General features: G+C 42.0%; 1 protein-coding gene across 5 annotated transcripts in view; it reads left to right on the forward strand.

Annotated features, from left to right (window-relative positions):
- Positions 1-292: 292 nt before the first annotated feature.
- Positions 293-19,877, forward strand: part of EPC1 (enhancer of polycomb homolog 1) — a 64,302-nt gene continuing 44,717 nt past the window's right edge. For 4 of the 5 annotated variants that reach the window (XM_074528999.1, XM_074528713.1, XM_074528784.1 and 1 more), the window contains exon 1: positions 14,726-14,878. In XM_074528999.1, coding sequence (XP_074385100.1) covers positions 14,726-14,878 — 153 coding nt within the window. Of the gene's footprint in view, positions 451-1,187; positions 1,292-14,725; positions 14,879-19,877 lie in introns of those variants that run through there. The other variant, XM_005480371.4, reaches the window with a different exon arrangement.

Consider the following 19,877-nt stretch of genomic DNA (forward strand, 5'->3'; position numbering starts at 1 on the left):
AATTTCCCAACCCACTTAATTTGAAAGCCTGCCAAGATAGGTGAAAGACCTTATAAATATGTAAAGCAGGAAGTTCAAATTACACAGTGATGTAAATTCCCAGTGATTGATGCCCTTTTAAAAACAATAAAAATCCTCGAGAAACTACAATGTTGGTGAATGTGCTCCCCTCCCGATGCTGTCTGGCGGTGCCGTGCGGAGTTTGGCTGATGTATTGTACTTTTCGTGCGGATTTTATTTTGGATTTCTACCACTTCCTGGAGGCCAGGGGGAGGCACAGTGGGAGGAACCAAAAAACTCGGTGCCACAGCCATTTTGTTTGTGGGCAGCATGGTAGAATTCTGTCAGTCAGTATAAGGAGGGGTTTTTAAAACAGTATTTATGGAAAAACTATTCCTGCCGTAACGGATGTATCTGTTGAATTTAGTGTTAATTTAGTCCTTTCATAAGGTAGGTATTTATAATTGTAAGTAAATCGAGTATTTGTTGGGATTCAAGGCTGCCCACTTTCCAGGAATCATGGATTTTGTTTCAGGCATGACTGGCTCTTTCGGATGCTGCGAGGCAGCCGGAGCCCGGCGGGCGGGGGTGCGGGGGTGCCGCGGGGGGAGCCGAGGGATGCGCCGGGCGGCACAAACTTGCTGCGGGCTCCGGAGTGGGGGCGGGGGCGGGGGGAGGGACGGAGGCAAAACGGCCAAGTCTCGGAATTATTTTGTCCAACTGTCCTTCTTTATTAATTCTCAAGTGGCAGCTGCTCTCTCCGAGGGGAGGATGAGGCGTGGGGTTGAGCGGGGCGAGCCGTAGTTTTGCAGTGTCACCGAAAACCAGCGCTAGACTTTGGTCCTGTGTGCTCCAGAGGCGGGTGTAAAATGGCACACTGCATTTTTCCAGGCGGCGGCGGCGGGGGGAGCAGGGGGCGGGCGGGGGCGCCGCTGCCCGCCGAGCCCATCGAGCCAACGGCAGCCCCGGCAAAGTTGTGACCCCGGCGGCACCGGGTCCCCCGCCCCGGCTGCGGCCGCCCGCCGGCATCGCCCGCCGACCCTCGGGAAGCCGCCTCCTTCCTCGCCCGGCGATCCCGGCGGGGTGACGGGGAGGGGGAGGAAAGAAGAGAGGGAGGAGGGAAGAAAAAAAAAAAAAAAGGAAAGAAAAGAAAAGTCTCACTTTCTGCATTTGCGAAATATTTTAAGGATGTTCGGGAAGCCCTTTGCAGCATGGAGGTGGCTGGTTGTAGGAGAGCGAGTATGCAGTCCATATTGTTACAGCCCTTTTGCAAGGGCTGCCTTCTTCGAAGGTAAGTTTGTGGTTTTAACCAAAAATATTCTTTTCTGCGGGTTTTTGGCGTGTATTAGTGCTGTGGAGGATTTTCGTTGTGTTGATGAACAAAACGTAATCTTGTATTTTTCATAGCTTTGATCTCATGTGAATCCCACCCAACGGTGTCTCCTTAATAGCGACAATTACTGAAGTCAGTTTTGTTTCCTCTTTAAAATTTTATACACGCGAAGATTAAAAACAATTTAACTTCAGTTTAGGAGTATAAGAACTCAAATATTTTCCAGATGGACTTGGTTATTTTTTTTTTTTTCGTTCTGGCTTTTTGTTGGGGCGGGGGGCAGGGGGGAATTCTTTACCGAGTAATAAACGGATCCAGGAGCAAATATGTGACTGTCTATATAAATGTAATGCAGCTCTCGTGTATAAAGAAGCATATTGTGTTGCTACTGTATGGTCTGGTGGTAGCTAAAAGAGTTTACAATGCCATTTGTGATGGCTCTTGATGGATTACTTTGGTCTAAAGTAAGGGGGAAAACTGCCCTTGGTATGGTGAAGGTGGAGATGGACATAAGAGGGTTTATATTAAGTTATATCTCTTACTAAACAGTGACCTTTTTATTTAAATATTCCAGCTCTTGTGATAATTAGCTTAAAGCATTAGTTATATAAAGGTTCTTATTTCCCCGCACTTCACTTAGATGTCTTGGTGTTGGGTTGTTTGTTCTTTTTTTTTTTTTTTTTTGGAGGGGGGAGGGAGGGGGTTGAGTGGTTGGTTTGATCTTTTTCTTCCAAGAAGGTACATTTGGGAGACATTTTGTAAATTTTGGCATTTTTCTAGGCGCTTTTTTTTTTCTTCCTTTTTTTTTTTTCCACCCGGTGGGAGATCTTTTTTGTTTTGCATTGCTCTGTGCTGGTGGCGCTGTGGGGCTCCGAAACAATTCGTGTCCCTGGCTCTAAAGGGGGAGGGGGCCGGAGGGAGAAAGGTGGGGCACGGGTTGATCTATTGTATCTTTTCCTTTTCTCTGTATCAAAAGTAACCGCAAATTAGTTAGAATGACGATGAAATTGTATCTCTAGAAAATTGTAGTGTCGCATGAACTATGGCCCGGCAGAGGCATGACCTCACCCTTTCGCTGGTTTGTGTAATGAAGCAGATCCTTAATTTTTTTTTTCAATCCTGTGCCTAGGTTCCAGTTTTCCCCAGTGATGAAATTTTCGGTCCCACCCCCAAAATGATTTTACAGTGGCTGCAGATGAAAGATTTTAAAATTGTTTTTTGCAGCCAATATGGAAGGCTTTGGCACAGACTTATTGTGCAACTAGTCCATTGTTTGCTTGTTGTGAAGTTAAAGGTTCCATCCACGGCTGGCTGTCAAGCCCTAGGGTCCCCCTCGCTCTCGTGCTTGCATATGCAATTCTCCTGATGAGGTCTGTTAGGAGTTGGGTTGGATATGAAGGTGGGGTGGAAAAGAAGGGAAAACCTAATATAGTCCTTCAGATTGTAAGAGGATTCACCTGAGGTGGGTGGGTTCTTTCCTGTTGCTAAGTGGAGCATGCATTTTACGTGTCTTTATACAGAGATACATGTTAATATGTGTTGTTCTCTTTTGTTACAACCTACAGATCCCCTCGGTTCTAAGTGCAAAAGGATTAGAAGGCTTTCTGCTAACATCCATATTAGGTGTAAGAAAACAGAAGTGATTAATGCTCTAAGATGGGTGGGAAGACATAGTCAAGCCCATGATCAGAGCATATATTGGAAACTCAACAGGTTCAGGAACAAATTTGACATTTAATTTAACACATTTTTAAGGAATCGATGTGCCTGTTATTTTGGAGTGATAAAAGCTGATAATTTTAGAGGCCTTTGCATCTATTTTACATTTCAATGTCTTCAGTATTTTCAAAGAATAAATTTGACAAATACTAGGCAGTTTGAAACAGTCTCTAAACTTCTTGTGAATGTTTAAATCTTCAATAATGCATTTAGATATTGGTTCAAAGAGTTTGCTCATTAAGTTAATTAGTTTTATGGAAACAGATATATAACTTCAGTAGATCTCTGTGATGGTCTCTTATTCATTATCCTTTTTAAAAAGAAGGTAAATTTTGCTTCTGTCTGAGGTAAAATACATCTTGCAACCTCCTACCAGTAACAAATGTATATCCAAGAGAGCAGCCAGCTTTTCTCACCTCTGCTCTGTCAGACAAGATCTGCTTTTATGGATTCTTGGCTGGAGCAGAGACCTGGTGGCCTATGACAGTGCAGTTCGACCATTACTTCTTTGGTGTCCTGGTACAACTCTTAGACTTGAGGAAAAATATCAAGACATAAACCATCTTAGAAAGTGTGGATTTTGGCCATCCTCCATTTCCATTTCTGAGACCTGATCACTAGGACATAAAGTTGGCATTTTGGGCACAGTTTATGCCAATAGAAGTAGTGCCAATTGCTGAGTTCATTACAATAATTATCAATCTTAGAGAATCACTGGGTTGGTTAATTCTGATGCAACTTTTCTTTTTTGACATCACTTAGACCAACGCTCAGTGTGCTCATCCATGGACAACAGTACTGAGCAAATGATAAACTGAGATGCTTTCTGAACGTATTTTAATGCTCTTATCCTGCACCATGAAAGTGATGATTTCTTGTGGCTGCATCCTGTGCTTGCAGGCCATGAACTGATTGTTGTGATCTTGTGCTCAGAGTCACCTCCAGCTCAGTGAAGTCAGCAACAACATGAAATCTGAATGGAAACTTGCATCACACTTTCTCCCCTCTCTCCCATTCAACTGAGGCTACTCTTTAACTTTGGTTGTGGTTTTGCAACTTTGAAGCTGCATCTGATGAAAGTGTCTGGTTTTACTCTCATCAAATAATAAGGTGAGAAGAGTGAAGCGCTGATCTTCGGCAATTCAGTGGTTCTCACACTTATCTCCTCCTTCCTTTTTGCCATTGTGTTGCCAATAAGGATCCTGCATCCTCTCAAAGCTAGCAACTAATTTACTTCCTGCATCTTCTGCAGAAATGCCTGGAAGAGTAATTTCTGTAGGATAGCTCAATCTTTATTGTGTTTTCCCCACCTGCTCCTTCTGAAATACCAGTATGTGGAATTCCAGGACCTAAAGCAGCATAAGAACTTTTTTTTTGTGGGTTTCTTAATTTTCTCCCTTACATATACCTCCATTTCTAAGGTGTCAAAACTAATGTATTTTTCTCCTAGTACAGTTTCCCTTTTACCTAGAAAGTCTGTATAGGGTCCAGACACCTTTAAAGGACATTTGGGTCTCTTAGCTTAAAACTATTTGAAGTATGGGATCATACTATAAACCAATCTTTATCAAGAGCTTAATTCAACCTGACTGACCAAAATGTTCTTTGTGCCTTGGTGAGATTCCTCTTACTAATATTGCTAGTATTATGTACTGATTTAAAAGTCACAGTAAAAATGGCTGTCTAAAATGGTCAATAGTAGTTAGTGCAAGATATGTAGATCCCAGGAAGATATAACCAGCTTCCAAAGTTAACCAAAATACTGTGCAAATAGTTCCTCAGAAGTGGGTTGGTGGTGTAGAAGAATGTTGTTGGGGGCTCAGCCCAAACAAAAGCCATACCCCCTGCTTCATTGACTCATATGTTGTGCTTTCCAGTTTCCTGTGCTGATAACATACCTTGGTGCCTGGGACTCCTCTCTGTTATCTTTTGAGGGCTCTCAAGTATTCATTTTGTCCTTGATCCAAGTTTTCAAAGGTGGAGGGGCTATCTCTACGCTGGACACCTTGTGACATAATCTTGTTTCTCACCTTTCTTATGTCATAACTTTGCTAGCTGTACTTCTCCATATCATACTTGTCAGCATCAACTTGTAGCAACTAATAATTAGTTTAAGATTTGCTTCTAGAATCACCTGTTTCCCAGTGGTGAACAAAGGACAATATATTACATGCTTCAGACTCATCTTCTACAAAGTTCGGTCTCTCCACATCTCTTCCAGACTGATATTTACATGACCTTTCAGTGTTATGAAATTATCTGCTCTAAATCCTATGTGCCAGAGGAACTGCTGTAGCTAGCACATCCTTCCACCTTTTAGCATTCTTCATATTTTTCCTCCCTTAGCAAATAGCACAAGAAGTTAATTCATGTTGCAGTGAAGAGACAATCCTAGATTTTAAATTATTTAGTAAATATACAGGGTGAGGGAATGTCAGTGCTTTGAAATATAACACCTGTGTTGCTGTTGTGAGCAACAAAATATGCCTTGGACAGATTTGACCACACACCAGTGGCTTCAGGTCCTGTGGGCTTCTTCAAACCCTTTACTAAGTCACATCTCCAGTTAATTGTGTTACCATTGGACTATCCAGGAGCAAGATAACACCAATAATATAAACTTCCTTAATAGGAAGGTTTGTTCATCAGTTCTCTATGAATAGCAGCTAGAGCCTAAAATTGGTGGTCAGAAGGTATTGCAGTGCTTAAAAAGTTGGTACATTTGCTAAAAATTATTCTCTCTGCTTATCTCCCAGTATAAACAGTAGGGAGATGGGAACTGCCAAATAACATGTGAGTCCTACTCTTCACCACTGGTGCAGCAAGTTGGGATGCTGTTGTGGAGCTCCTGGATGGTAAATGGAAAGTTGATCAGAGCCAACAAACACCATCCAACAGAAAGCAGTAGTTACAGGTGCAGTGTCTATTGCTTTGAGCACCAGTAAAAACAGCAAGAGCTCTAAATGTAGTCCATGGAAAATCCAGCTTGGAGCAAATGACTGAAAATGGGTGATGCTGACTTGCCATCTTATGTTGTTGAGCAGAACCTGGATCACTACTGCTAGGGAATGGGAAAAGGATGAGTTAGATTTTACAATGCACTGAGCACTGGGATTTCCAGAGAAAGAGAGAAAAGTTGGGATTCCATCTCATCTCTGCTCCCAGGACTGCCTCATGGATTTTAGTCAACAATGTTTAAATATAAAATGTAGGAATTTCAGGGAACAGTGAGCAGATTTGTTCTTCTCAGAGCAGTCTTTCTTTTATCAGGTTCCATTTTTGTTTTTCCTTGGGTTAGAGATCTGGGAAATGGGCCTGTAAGGTGGTGTTAAATCCAGGTATTTCCCTGGATTTACAGTAAGTTGGGCTTCTGAGTGAATCAGAATCCCTGTATTATATACATTCATGTAGAACTTCTTTCTTTCACGTACCTTTAGAGGAGTATTGTTAGATCTGTAATCCTCAGTGGAAATAAAGAGATCAAGTAAATCATGGCTTAAAAAATGACAAAAGGACTCCAACAACAGCAAAAACAACAAGCAAACAAACACAACCAAATTTTGGATGTCTGCTGTGATAAGAACTGTATCTTAAATTTAACTGAGTATCTTGATCAGGTCTCCATCTGCCTCCTGTTCAGATATGAATGCCCTCACTTAATCAGAGATTTCCCATGCCCCTGAGTTTACTACTACCAACCTGTGCATGATTTAGATAATGAAAAGTTAGCTCTTAATACTCACTCTGTTTCAGGGCCATGAGAAAATGACTAAATGGAGGCAAGACCTTTGGCCTCACAGGGATGTGCATCTAGAATATTCATTAATACAAATAAGAGTGAGCTTTCCATGTTTGTTCAAACAGACTTAAAAATCAGGTGACTCAAATCTGGGGATTTCAAGGCATCCCTTTCTATTTACTAAAGAATCTTGGTGCTGGCATAACCTGATCACTAAAGGGATAACTGCTTGAAAGGGTCCTTTCACCTGACAGTTTTTCATCTGTAACACCAGGGGTAGATAGGGCATGTTTTCTGGCTGGATTTACACAGCAGATTTCTTTTTTCTCAAGAAAATTTAAAATTCAATTTAAAAGGTTATAATTCAGAGCAGCTGTGTTATTTCTGATGGTCTTAAAGGTATCCACACAAGGCAGAACATCTTGATGTCTTTAGCCAAAGTGCTTGTGTATTCACAATTCAAGAAAAGTGCTTCAATCAGCATCTTTTAAGGAGAAACCATGCTGGATAACAGAGGGGGGAAAACATACCTGATATACATATCAGGTATATTTTCCTGACATACACATATCAGGACAATATACCTGATAACTCTGCATAGACACTTTCTGTTTAGCCCATATCCATCTATAAGCACATAATGAATGAAGATTCCATAAGAAAGTATTCTGCTTTCTTTTGTCATCTCTGAATCAATTTCCAAGATAAAAATTGGGTGTTATGGGAATCTCTGGGATTTAGGAGGTCTAGTCAAGCAGACTTCCAGATGAGCTTCTTTAATGTGAGAAACTGTTTTCCTTCCCATCTTTCATATTCTCCCTTGATATTTATTTTAATTAGGTTGTGTCTCTTTCTGCTAACACCCTTCTTGAGTTGCTTATAAGTCAGAAAAGCTCAGCAGACTTGGCACGTGTGACCAGTTGGCAGGCTGGTGCACATTAACCCCAGTGTTAATGACAGGGGTCTGTCGTGCTCTCTTGGTCAGAGGAACAGAATGTCAGAACAGCCATAAAACTGACACACTGCACAATAAACAATGGGAACTGAGTGACTTTGTCAGAGATGGATGAGGGGGGTTCAAGTCTTACCTGCTTGTAATCTGAATGATTTGAGAAAACCACCTTCCATTTGCCCCTGCTTCTCAGATTTGGGGATTTCACAGGGGAGCTGAGAAGAAAACACCAGGGATAACACAGCACCTCTGGTTTCCATTATCCCATCTACATTAGTGACAGAGAAAACAATATCATGTGATTTCTCTATTTTTCTTCTCACGGCAACTTCTTGTTTCGTCTAGACCAAAACACTTCCCTCTCAACATCTGCCCACCTCCCACAAGTTCTCTAAATGTTGAAAAACCTCAGAAATGACATTTTCTTCAGGTTAACCCTATCAGAATTTTACATTTTAAGCATCTGCTATCATTTAAAATATATAAATACGGATATCTCGAAACAGTCTCATCTAATGAATTTTCTATTCAGAACTAGCCTCCTCTGCTGGATATTTACAGTCAAACTTAATTCATTAGGCTTTTTTTCCCACTAATGCAGCATTATTAATTTATGCTTTCTTAACTTTATATATAAACATTGGGTTATAAATATGATCATGATTATTTGTATCCCAGAAGACAAGCAATATTTTTATAACATTCACTCATGCTTAATTTAGTATAAATCAAACTGCAGTGTGTAAAAAATCCACTTCTAAAATGGAAAGAATATTTGTGCTCTTGCAAGCTAATAACTAGCTTTGGAAATCCAAAAGCTGAGTTATTTGTATTTTTTTCATTCCTTTGGAGAAATGTATTTATATTAAGTAAAGATGGTATAGCCTGTATAAGGTACTTAATAACATATTTGTATTAATTTCATGTGGAATTCAGAGTCCACTTACATTGTAGGTATGTAGGTACATCCCACTAACATTAAAATAAAAAAAAATATGAACATATATGTTAGGAAATGCCTCTTCATTCCAAGATGCAAATGTACTTTCCTGCACCAAAAGATTTCTGAAGCCAAGCTAATTCCTATCTCAGTATAAGTCACCGTTTTCCTCAATTGTGTGAGGGAAGCAGATAACCTACTTTCATTCTGATTCAGGAACTGTAAATTAAAGCATTTGTCTTTGTTATAGTTTTTTAAAGTTATATACTTACATATAAAGTTCTATAGTAACTCCACATTAGCTTAACTCCATGTTATTTAACATCAGCAATGTAATTTTGAAGATTGAAAATACTTGATCATACTTACTGAAAACCCTGAAGCACTTGAAATGATTTTTCATAAATTGACTTTCCAGACAGGATTTCTATCTTAGAAGTGTAAGGTAAAAATCTAAAACGTTAGAGGATGTAATAGTAAGACATTCAGGCCTTACTATTGAACTGAATTTGCTATTTTATTTGCATTTACATAGAGCCAGGCAACTACCAGGGTAGAAGTAAAGTTTCAGAAGTCATGCAAAGGCACAGAGCCTGTCCCCAGTTTGCCCCTTAATCCCAAATTGGAGAGTGAGCACTGGCAGTCGAGGTTTATGTAGTGGTGCCAGGTGTGTGTATTGGGTTTGTTTGTTTGTTTTTTTTTAGCTTAATTGTCAATTGGAGGATTTGGGACAGTGTGCAGACCTGTGTACAGCTATAATTTCTCTACTTCTGTTTGCCTTTTTTAGCCTTCCACCTTATGCTATGCAGAATGGCAAAGTTAGACATCCTTAGCTCCTTGACTGATGAACTAGCAATTGTGTTGGCAGGAGAAGGCAGGGCTTTTATGCTTGGTTGGTTGTTGTTTGTTTTGGTTTTTTTTTAATTTGGTTGTGGTTTTGCTCCTTTTTTGTTTGTTTGCTTGGGGTTTTTGTTGTTTGTGTTAGGGTGTTTTTGCAAGCAAAGCAGAAGGGCTTTGTCCTTCTGCTGGCTGTTCTGCTAGAAATAATACAGGACCATGTGATTAAATTTCCTTGACTCAGAGATTATTCATGTGTTATAATCTGGTGTTTGCAGAAGTTCATGCCTAAGTCAGAAGTGGTAACCAGACCACCCTGCTCAAATTGTGTTTCCCTAATAAATTGTGATTTTAGCATTATTATTGTTTTGTATGTCAGAATACAAAATGTTTTGGATAAAGATTAAAAACAAAAACAAAATCTCAGAGCATAAAATCAAACATTTTTGGATTATGTTTTGTTCCCTTTTATCTTACTACTTAATCCTAAACTATTAATTTGTGAAATTAATTTCTAGTAAAGATGACTAAATCAAGAATTCAAGGTGTGTCTTGCGTAGTATTTTAGAGGGGATATGTGTTAAAAAATGAAAACATGAAGGAGAAAATCATAAGTCACTTTTAACCCTTACAATTCCTAGGACACCTATTCTGAATCCATTGAAATTTAAACAGGGAAAGATGCATTTCAAGACAGAAGAGTCTCAGCATTTGTGGTTTTTTACCACCACTAAATCTAAGAGAATAACTGCTTCCACTGTGACGTGTTCTCCCTAGACACATAAAAACTTGAGTCTCCAAAACAAGTTATGTAAAGGCAACTGATTCTCTTCTGACAGTACTAAAAAAACATTATCAAATTCTTTGTGTTTTCAGATAAAACCCATTTTACCATTTTCTTGCTTATCTGTCCAGGTCATGTTAGGACAATGGTGAGTCTGTAAAATAATAATCCTAAATAATTAATTAAGTCATTAATCCTTAGTCATTAATTCCTTTTGAAATCTTAGTCCTCCTATGGACAACTGCCTCCACCACCTCTAAGAGTTTAGCTATCACTGGAAAACGAGAAATCTGCAAAACCTTTTGCTGCTCCTCTCTTAGCTTTGTCTCTTCTCAGTAAGAGAATTGCTGCCACTGACTTTTCCTTTTCTTTTGGATATGCCTCCATGGCATAGCTGTTTGAGGATGAGCTTAGTTTTTGTGAGGATGCTGGGGTATTATCACTCAACTTTTGAGTATTAAAAAAAAATAAAAAAGAATTAAAAAAAACAGGTCAACAAAATTGCTGCATAAATAAATGAAGAGTTATTAGGAGTAGGGTGTAAGGTAGTCACAGAATGAAAAACGAAAAATTGCAAATATTTATGGATACAAAAGTCAGTGTATAGTTTAGTGTAATACGAAATGCAAACAAACCCTAATTAAAACAAAAAAAACCCCCAAAATATTTTGAAAAGCTTTTTCTTTTTTTCAAATTGACCAACAGTCTCCTAGAATTTTATATCCTTAAAATTCAAAATGCTTGAGGCCAAAAGGCAACAAAAGTGACATGGTTTAACCTATATGCATGTTATGTGTAGTACTTTTGTGATAATTACTGCTAGAATGGGAGGCAATATTAGCTCCATGTGCCAAAGGCTACAATTCATGCTTAAATAAATGACTTAAGTCCTTCTTGAACTCAGAGAGGTTTTAAGCCATAAAAGTAACTAAGAACCAAAATTTATAAAAACTTGTCAAACAGTACACAGGACTTGCAAACCAAAATAGAAGTGATGTTTTTGGGCTTCACAAACCTGAGTCAGATGTGAGAGTACAAGAGACCCCTACCCCCCTGTCTGGAGGTGCATGGATCAAGGGGTATCTTTGCCCATAATGCTCAGTCTGAATTTAGTACTTCTGAATGTATTTTGAAAGGGTTATATTTACCAGCTGCACAGCTGATACACAAGGTGTTTTCATTTTAGTTAAGCTTTTTAATTGTGATCATAAAAAGATAAAGCCTGAAAGAAATGCCCCAAATTATTTCAGGCATTTAAAAAGCAATAATTATAGCAATTCTAAATGTCTTTTCATTATATTTCAGTTGCTTTACCTTACAGTCCAGTATTTAAAATAGACACATAGCACTTAGGTTCAACAAATTAATTTATACTTACTGATCTTTTACTGAGAGTTTGCAGAGAGTATCTTGGTCACTATACAAAACCTACCAATTCTGCATTAGCTACTGTCACAGTGCAGCACTGATGTCTACAGATGTAAATTTTGATAAAAGCTACGAAATTGAAAAAAAAACTCTCAAATATACCTGCATTTTTTTACTGAAAGGAAGATAAAATGGAAATATCAGTCTGGTTATGCTCCATACCTTTTCCTGTCAACAGACATCAGGGCTGATGCCACATTGTTTTCAATTATCACACTTTCCATCTTACTAGCAAATTAATTTTGAGGGCTAATCGTCTTCTGCTACAAAATATTTTAACACAATCTCTTTTATTGGCAAAACATTAAAAGCTGATGAATCCAAGTGTTTCAGGCCAAAACTTTTTCTTAATGCACTGTCCTCTTTGTCTCCAAACATTATTGTCCATTCTGCTTGCTCTGCACTTTCTCAAGCCTGGGCAGGGTTAGAAATGCAAAGGTCAATTAAGGATAAGTTTGAATTTGATTATTCTTCCTTTATAGCTCAGGATATTTTCAGTACTTGGTTTTCATTATGTTCATTATGTATTGTTTTCCTTTCATCAATATAAGTGGAGAGTTATATTTGATGGCTTTTTTTTTTTTGCTTAGCTGCCAGGTGTTTAATTTTCATTTAATTTTTAAAGTCAAAGCTAATCTATGATGGCATATTGTGATTTTTTTTTCTTTTTTCTCAGCACCTTATCTGTCTGCTAATTGGATAAACCAAATTATTTGGTATTTGTGGAAAAGGGTGTAGATGTTTTATGGGCAATTTATTTTAGGATTATATTTTTTGAACTAGTGTGTGTTTTAAGCTTTAGAAGTAGAGTAAAAGGCAATATGCATGATTAAACATTTGATTCTGATGTAACTACTGAAATAAAAATGAATACAATGATACTTAGTTCATTCCACTTTCCTTAAAAAAAATAAAAACCAACAAACAAGCCTCCCTTAAAACAAAAATAGTCTCAGTCTCCCTAGGAGCTGTCTTCCACTGCATTACCCATTTGCAGTACAGGTAGAATTTAGCATCCCAAAGAAGTTATGAAGCCAAATGAGTTGCAGTTTAAGCAGTTTGGGAAACCCACCGGGCTTTGGTTTCCCAAACAGTCATGCAAATAGTTGGCTTGAATATTCTGTTAATAACTGCATCTAGCAATATTTCATCTGGTGCCTAGTAGTGGCTTAAGGTTGAGGAGAGTGGTGGTATTATTATTATTATTGTTGTTGTTGTTATTATTATTATTATTATTATTATTATTATTATTATTATTATTATTATTATTATTATTGAGGTGGTGCGATTTTTAAAATGGCTTTTGCTTCTATTATAGAGATTTCTAAAATTGCTAAGCAAAATTAGATTTTTCTATTTTTGGTTGTTTTTGTGGGGTTGTTTTTGCTATACCTATGCCATATTTCTGAAAGTTCTGTTTCCCAAGAGTAGTATGTGATAAAGAGGAAAGTTCTGTCCACCGATTCCCGTGTGACCGTAAAAACGACAGTATTTTGCATTAGAAACGGAGGGACGCTGAAATTCAGTCAACCCACAACCATCTCGCATTTTAAATGAAACTAAGCATAACTTCGGTAAGATAGCTTTGACTACAGGGCTAGAATTACCCATAACCTGGTGGGAGAGCACACACGAGCACGCAGAGCTCCTCAGCTCGGCGGCGGCAGCCCCGGCCCGGCCCGGCCGGAGCGCAGTTTGCCGCTCCTGTGGCCGCGCTGGGATGCCCTGGGGCTGCTTGTGCAGAGAGCACCGAGACGGGGCTAACTCGGCATTTCCGATCCCTTGCTTAGAGCCGAACAGTGCATCACTTTAATCGACTCATTGAGATGTAAACGAGCTTCCCTAATCAGACACGCTCAAGTGGGTTCTACCCATTGCCTGGGGTGAGCTCGCTTGAGCGGGTCACTGATAATAACTTAAGTCCACGCAAGGCTTAAACCAGTTCACGTGTCTGCACTTTGCTGCCGGACTAAGTTTCTGAAAACCTAAGGGAAAAGGGGAAATGCCATTGTGAAGGTGCCCGGTTCTTACGGTTCTTCACCGTTTTCGGGCAGGTGCCCGCGCTTCCCCTTTATTTAGCACGGACGCGGACCCGGTTCGGCGGCGCGGAGGGACAGGGACAGCGCCCGGCGGATGGCTGCGGGGCCGCGGCCGGGCCCTGAGGCGAGGGGCGCTCCCGGGGCGGCCCCGCGGTCAGATCCCCCCACTCGCGGGGCGCCGCTCCGGCCGCGGCCGGGGGCACCGCAGCCCCCGGGGTCGGGGTGAATTCAGAGCCCGGCACCGCTGTCCCGCGGTCCTGCCCCCGAGAGGCCGCAAAGGTCGGGGCCGGCACCTCCCCGCCTCTCTCGGCCAGGTTTCCCAGAGCTGTCATGGTCAGGCGCAGCTCCAGGGGAGGTTCCCCCCGGGCTGAGGGGCTGCCCCAACTTCCTCACCCCGGCAGGAGCGGAGCGCGGCTCCGCGGCACAGCTCGGCGGCCGGAGGGCGGAGCGGTGCCGCACACGCTGATTAAAACTCCCTTTGCTCCCGACTGCGCCCCTGATCCCGGTGCCCCGATCTGGCTCCGGCGGCTCTGAGCCTTCCCGCGCTCCCGAGCCCGCTCGGGCCGCTCGCAGCGTCCCGCGTTCCCGAGCCCGCGCCGCCGTGCCCGCGCCGCGCGCGCTCCCCCCGGGCGGCGCCGTGCCCGCGCCCTGCGCGATGCAGTGTGGGAATGGCTGTGGCGCTGGGGTTGGCTGAAAGAGGCGGCCAGTCGAGGTTTAATGTCCGCCATGTTGGCCGTGGCGTATTGAGCGGAACCGGAGCGGCGGAGGAGCGGAGCCAGCGCCCAGCCCAGCCGCGCCAGCGGGCGCCGCCGGGCCCCGTGTCGGAGTGCGCCCCGCCCCGCCGGGGGAGCCCCGGTCCCTCCATGAGATCGCTCGGCGGGGTCCGGCTCTCAGCTCGGAGCGCGCTTGCTGTCGCCCCCCCCTTCCCAGCCGGAGCCGCCATCGCCGCCTAACATGAGCAAACTGTCGTTCCGGGCCCGGGCGCTGGACGCGTCCAAGCCGCTGCCCGTCTTCCGCTGCGAGGACCTGCCTGACTTGGCCGAATATGCCTCCATTAACCGGGCCGTGCCGCAGATGCCCACGGGCATGGAGAAGGAAGAGGAGTCGGTACGTGAGACCCCCCCCCCCCCTCGGCCGGGTCCCACCATCCCCCCCGCACCCGGGCCCCCACCTTCGCCTCTGCGCAAGCACAAAATGGCCGCCATCTTCTCCCCACTCTCCCCGCCCGCCGGGAGGGGGGGGACACCCGGGGCGGGAAAGCGCCGAGCCCGGCCGTCCCTCACCGCGCCCTCCCCCGGAGCTCCCTCACGGCCCCTTCGTCCCCCGCTCGTGCCCCGCGGCCGCCGGCGGCCCCTCCGCGGGGCCCCGAAAGGCACAAAGGAGGTCACGTGACACAGCGGGGCGGCCGCCATTTTGTGTCTCGGTCCTTGGGCCGGGCCTGGTGCGGCAGCCGCGAGGAGCAGACGGGGCCCGGCGGCGGCGCCGTGCGCGCGCTCCCCCGCCGGGGGGCGCTGCCGAGCCGGACGGCGCCGCGGGGGGCGCGCGGCGGCGGGAGCGCGCGCGGGCCCGGCCGCCCTCAGGGGAGCGGGGCCCCGTGGGGCCCAGGTGGCGCCTTTTCCTTTTCCCTTGAAGTGGGAAGTGGGAGCATTTGTGTTTAGGTTTATCTGAGAGCCCTGCAAGTGCCATCAGACAGGCGCGGTGTAAGTGAAGTTGTGACGGTCCCCACCAAAGTCAGTTCTGAAGCGCTGCGCAGAGTAAGGAAATCCGTGTTGGAGGCTAAAAGTCTGTCACTTCCTGCTCGGTTCTGCTGTCTCAGTGGAGGATGAAACTTTAAACCGTTTTGAACTTCAGAGTCATTTAATCATTCACTCAGCACTTTCTAAGATAGGTAGAACAATAAGTAGCTGCTTTTGCTGAAGATAAAACACTTGGTAACTGTTACTGTTGAAGACTCTGCTCTGAAGTGCGTTATTTGCAGTGTTGTAAATCTTTAATTATTTCCGTAGTATAATCAGTTCTCCCCATCTGTGCGTTGGGCACAGCAAATAGGGAAGTACTGCAGAAATACAGTTATGTAAGCAGGTTTTGAAATTTGGTGCTAAGAACAAAGGTGACACTAGCTCGGTTGGGTAGAGCAGCGTGCTGGTATTGCCAAGGCTGTGGGATCCATCCCCTTATGGACCATTCACTGAAGAGTTGGACTCAGTGATCCTTGTGGGTCCCTTCCAGCTCAGAATATTCAGTGATTCTGTTAGAGTTTCATAGTCCTGAGTTTTTCTAGTTGTCAGAATTCTTTGTCCCTTGAAGGTGACAGGCAGTAAAGTTTTTAGTTCCCAGTTCTAGATGTAGCGAACTTGGAGTTACATTTGTTTTAAGACAGGTATCATCTTTAAGTGGAGTTTCCTGTTTGTGGCACCATTGCTCTTAGTTAATGGCCTCAGTGAATTTTTATGAAATGTCTTCAGGCAGAAAGATTTCTAGAGAGTATTGTACTTTGCATGTTGTTGCCCATAGAGTAACCACTCTCTGAGCCTTTTTTAAACATAACTCCTTACCATTTTAACATAATTTGGTATTTCCAAGTCTTCTGCAAGTCATAAGTTGCTTTACACATGTGCTAAAATGTATATTGTAAAGTGTAGTGCTTTTGTGGTTTTTTTTTTATTTTTCTAACTGATAGATTGGGTTTTATCAAGTTGTTTCGGCGGTGTTTATTTTGGTGAAGATGCTTAAAACTTTACCATGGATTGAGGAGTATTTAAGTGGTAGGTAGCAGTGCTTAGGATGCTTGTGTTTCTTTTGGGCACAGTAGATATATTCTGAATTGATACCTGTAGATTCTGAATATGAGAGAAAGCACCTTTTATTTCCTCTTGTACCAGAATATTAAATTTTGTTGTTTGCTGTGACACTTGCTGAGATTATCTCTCAGTTCAGGAGAGTGAGACTGCATGCATGCATTTATTTGTAGAAATGTCAGGTTGCTGTCTTTCTCTTGTGCTGTTTGCCTGGCAGTTACAAGTTTTCAGGCTAGGAAATTACATGGCCTGTCTGTATCATCTCCCTAAACCCAGACATGTACATCCTACCGAAGTAGTCATGGGTAAGGAAAAAAATTTTAAACATTAATTATAAGACTTGGTTTTGTGGTTAATGTGATGCTTTTGTTTCCTAAATTGAGCTTTGAGGGTTAGCTCCAGACACTTCCCACAGCTGGAGTTTGCTCCTGCATTTGTTTTGAATGTGTGTGTACACACACAAACACACACCCCCAAAAGAATTCATTTGCCATCAGTAATCACAGGTGTTCTGAATCTTTTTTTGGACCTTCCTACATAAAATAGTTCCTGTTAAACTCTTGTTCCTTATTGTTTCTGTAAACTTACTAAATTTCCTTCCTTCCTCCTTGCCCTAAAAAGCTTTCTCTTCAGTTTATATTAGTGTTGACAACAGAGAACCCAATTCTATGACTTGAGTTGGAACAAACCTCATAGGTTTAATACCCTCCTGTATTCTGTTTCCCAAACCTCAGGCCATGCAGGATTTTGGAAAGTTGATAGTTTGTGTTATCTAGCTGAGGACTTGAATTGGAATCTATCTTAGAGAAATGATAGATGTTTCATTACAAGCAGATGGCAAAGTGTCCATAAGATTTTGGAGGGTAGGATATCTTCAACTAGTAGGAATTAGCATTTATAACTTTTTATAAATAGAATTCTAACATTGGTTTGAGTTTTGCATAAATGTAATTTTAAATGAACAGATATTTGGAGCTAAGAGTTCTCCTCTTGCCTAACTAACTTTCCCTAGGGAAAAATGCAATCAAAGAGATTTAATATTCAGGCATCAAGTCACAAGATATTTAAATGACTAATTGCTGTTTTGATGCACAAAAAGGAATCTTATTTTGCTTCCCTTTCATCTTATCTTTCTCCCATCATGTTCCTACAGAGAAGTGAGTAGTGAAAATAGTGCATCTTCCTTATTACAGCTGGAAACTTCAGTTCAGGAGTGATATTCTCTGAGTGTCTTCTGAAGGGAAAACAGCCCTGCTGGGTCTGTGGGAGCTGTAAAACATGCACTTGATCCAGGTGTATATAAAAAGTAACCCTTTTAAAGGAAGTGACAGCTAAGTGGTGTTCATTCTGCAGAGTCTGCCCTGCTTGGCTTCAGTCAGTGCTTTTGTTAGGAGGTGAAGGAGCAGTAAGAAGCCTCTGACATGCAGACAGTGGTGCTGGAGGTTACCAGCTCACCCTGTGTTCTGACATTGCTTTGGCTGCCAGGTTTCTGAGGTGAACACAGTGTGGCTGTTGCCAAGTCTGTTGCTGCATCTAAGAAATTAAAAAGTATCATATACATCTAAAAAAACCCTCTTCAAAATGTAATTAATCTTCTTATATAACACTAAACATCCCCTGTATTATTTCAAAATGCTGGTTTTGAGCAAAACAGATCCTCAGTGCTGTAATTTTGAGAACCAGACAACAGACCACTGTTAGTAATACAGTAAAGCAGATTTGGCTATCAATACTGTTGATAACTGTGAATAAACAAGTAGGTGGAGTAGATTTGTTTATCATTTAAAAAGGACTTTTAAAAAGGTGTTGCTTTGTGTATCCTGTGGTTTACTATTTCTGGGGAGAGTGTTAATTTTTTTTTAACTAGAAATTCAGATTCTAGACTGAAAGGAGACAGCTGGGAAAGCAGAGCAGAGGTAACTTTAGTTAAGCAGGATCAAAAGTGAAAAAAAATGACAGACTGAAGCTTTTTGAACATGGTCAGTGACATTTCAGAAAGAAAGCATGTATAGCTCTACAGGCAGCCTAGATTTGATGGCCTCCAACCAAACCAAGGGAAACTACTCTTGTTTTCCTTGCATTTTTTGAAAGGAAAGTAGAAAGAACACACTCTACATCCCTAGCCTCTAGATTCTCTTAAAAAATAGAAGGGGGGATGGGTTGTTGTGACTTAGTGGATAATTTATAAAATAAATCCTTATGGGAAATGACTATGACTATAGTTGGGTTTTCGGTTTTTTCAAGGGAGTTTTAAGAAGGAACCTAGCCAGGTGTTTGAAGACATCATGTCAGCATTGTAAGGCATTTTAAAGTGTTGGGAAGTTAAAATTTGTTGGTTGAAACAGTGCCCTAGCAAAGATTAGCATGAGCAGAGATACTTTTAATTAAGTCCCTTAGATGTGAGAAATTAATTACCGAATAATTTGTCTGTGTTGGTGACATTTCCAGAGTTAATAACAGCCCTAGGGTTGTGAGAATTGTCATGGGTTTGTGGAAGGGGGTTGGTTGACTTTTTCCTTGAGTGAGTTTGTTGTCCTTGTGTAAATTCTGATAGTGCTTTGGTCTGCTAAGGTTTTGGCTATTAGTTTTGATTTGTCTTCTATGTGTTCAAGTTTGTATAGGTTAAATGCCCTTTCTCCCTCATGTAAAGTTTTTAAAATGTCAGTGTCTGTGACATGATTGCTGACTCCCTGTTCTGACTGGTGGTGAGTCCCTGTCCTCACCTGAGCTCTGGAGTCGCTGCTTGCCTGCCCTGCTGGATTTCTGACAGTGCTGCACTGCACGGAGTTGTTCTCTTGTGGATCACAGTTTAAATTTAAAGCTTGATTTCTAATTTTAGTCAGTGTTGCTAGTTACAGATAGAAGAATGAAGCACCCAGAGTCCAAAATTGTAATCTGTACAGCTGTTCATTCAGTTCTGACTGTTTTCCTTTGTGTGTGTGTCATAGTGTGAGTGACAGCTTGCACAGCGGGTGCCATTCAGTCTGTGTGTGTAATCAGCATTTCTGGGGGCTGTCATACTCTGTTACCTGGTGCTTCAGCAAACTTGAAATTGTTTAAACTGTGCTTTTGATCTCTTTAAATCCACAGTCATATTATCTTTCCTGCCCTGCTTTTGAGGATGTTTAAGAAAAGCTTATTTGTTAAAATTTCATTATTAGATGTAATTTTCCCCCTTCTTCCCCTTCAGCATGACCTGTCAGTATTTGCTAAATGCTATAGAAGACCCAGTGAAGATAAGCTAATGTGCATTCAAATGCTTCAGAACACTTCAGACATACTCTCTAATAGGATGTATCTTAATTTAT

Source organism: Zonotrichia albicollis, chromosome 1, assembly GCF_047830755.1.
Source record: "Zonotrichia albicollis isolate bZonAlb1 chromosome 1, bZonAlb1.hap1, whole genome shotgun sequence".
NCBI lineage: Eukaryota > Metazoa > Chordata > Aves > Passeriformes > Passerellidae > Zonotrichia > Zonotrichia albicollis.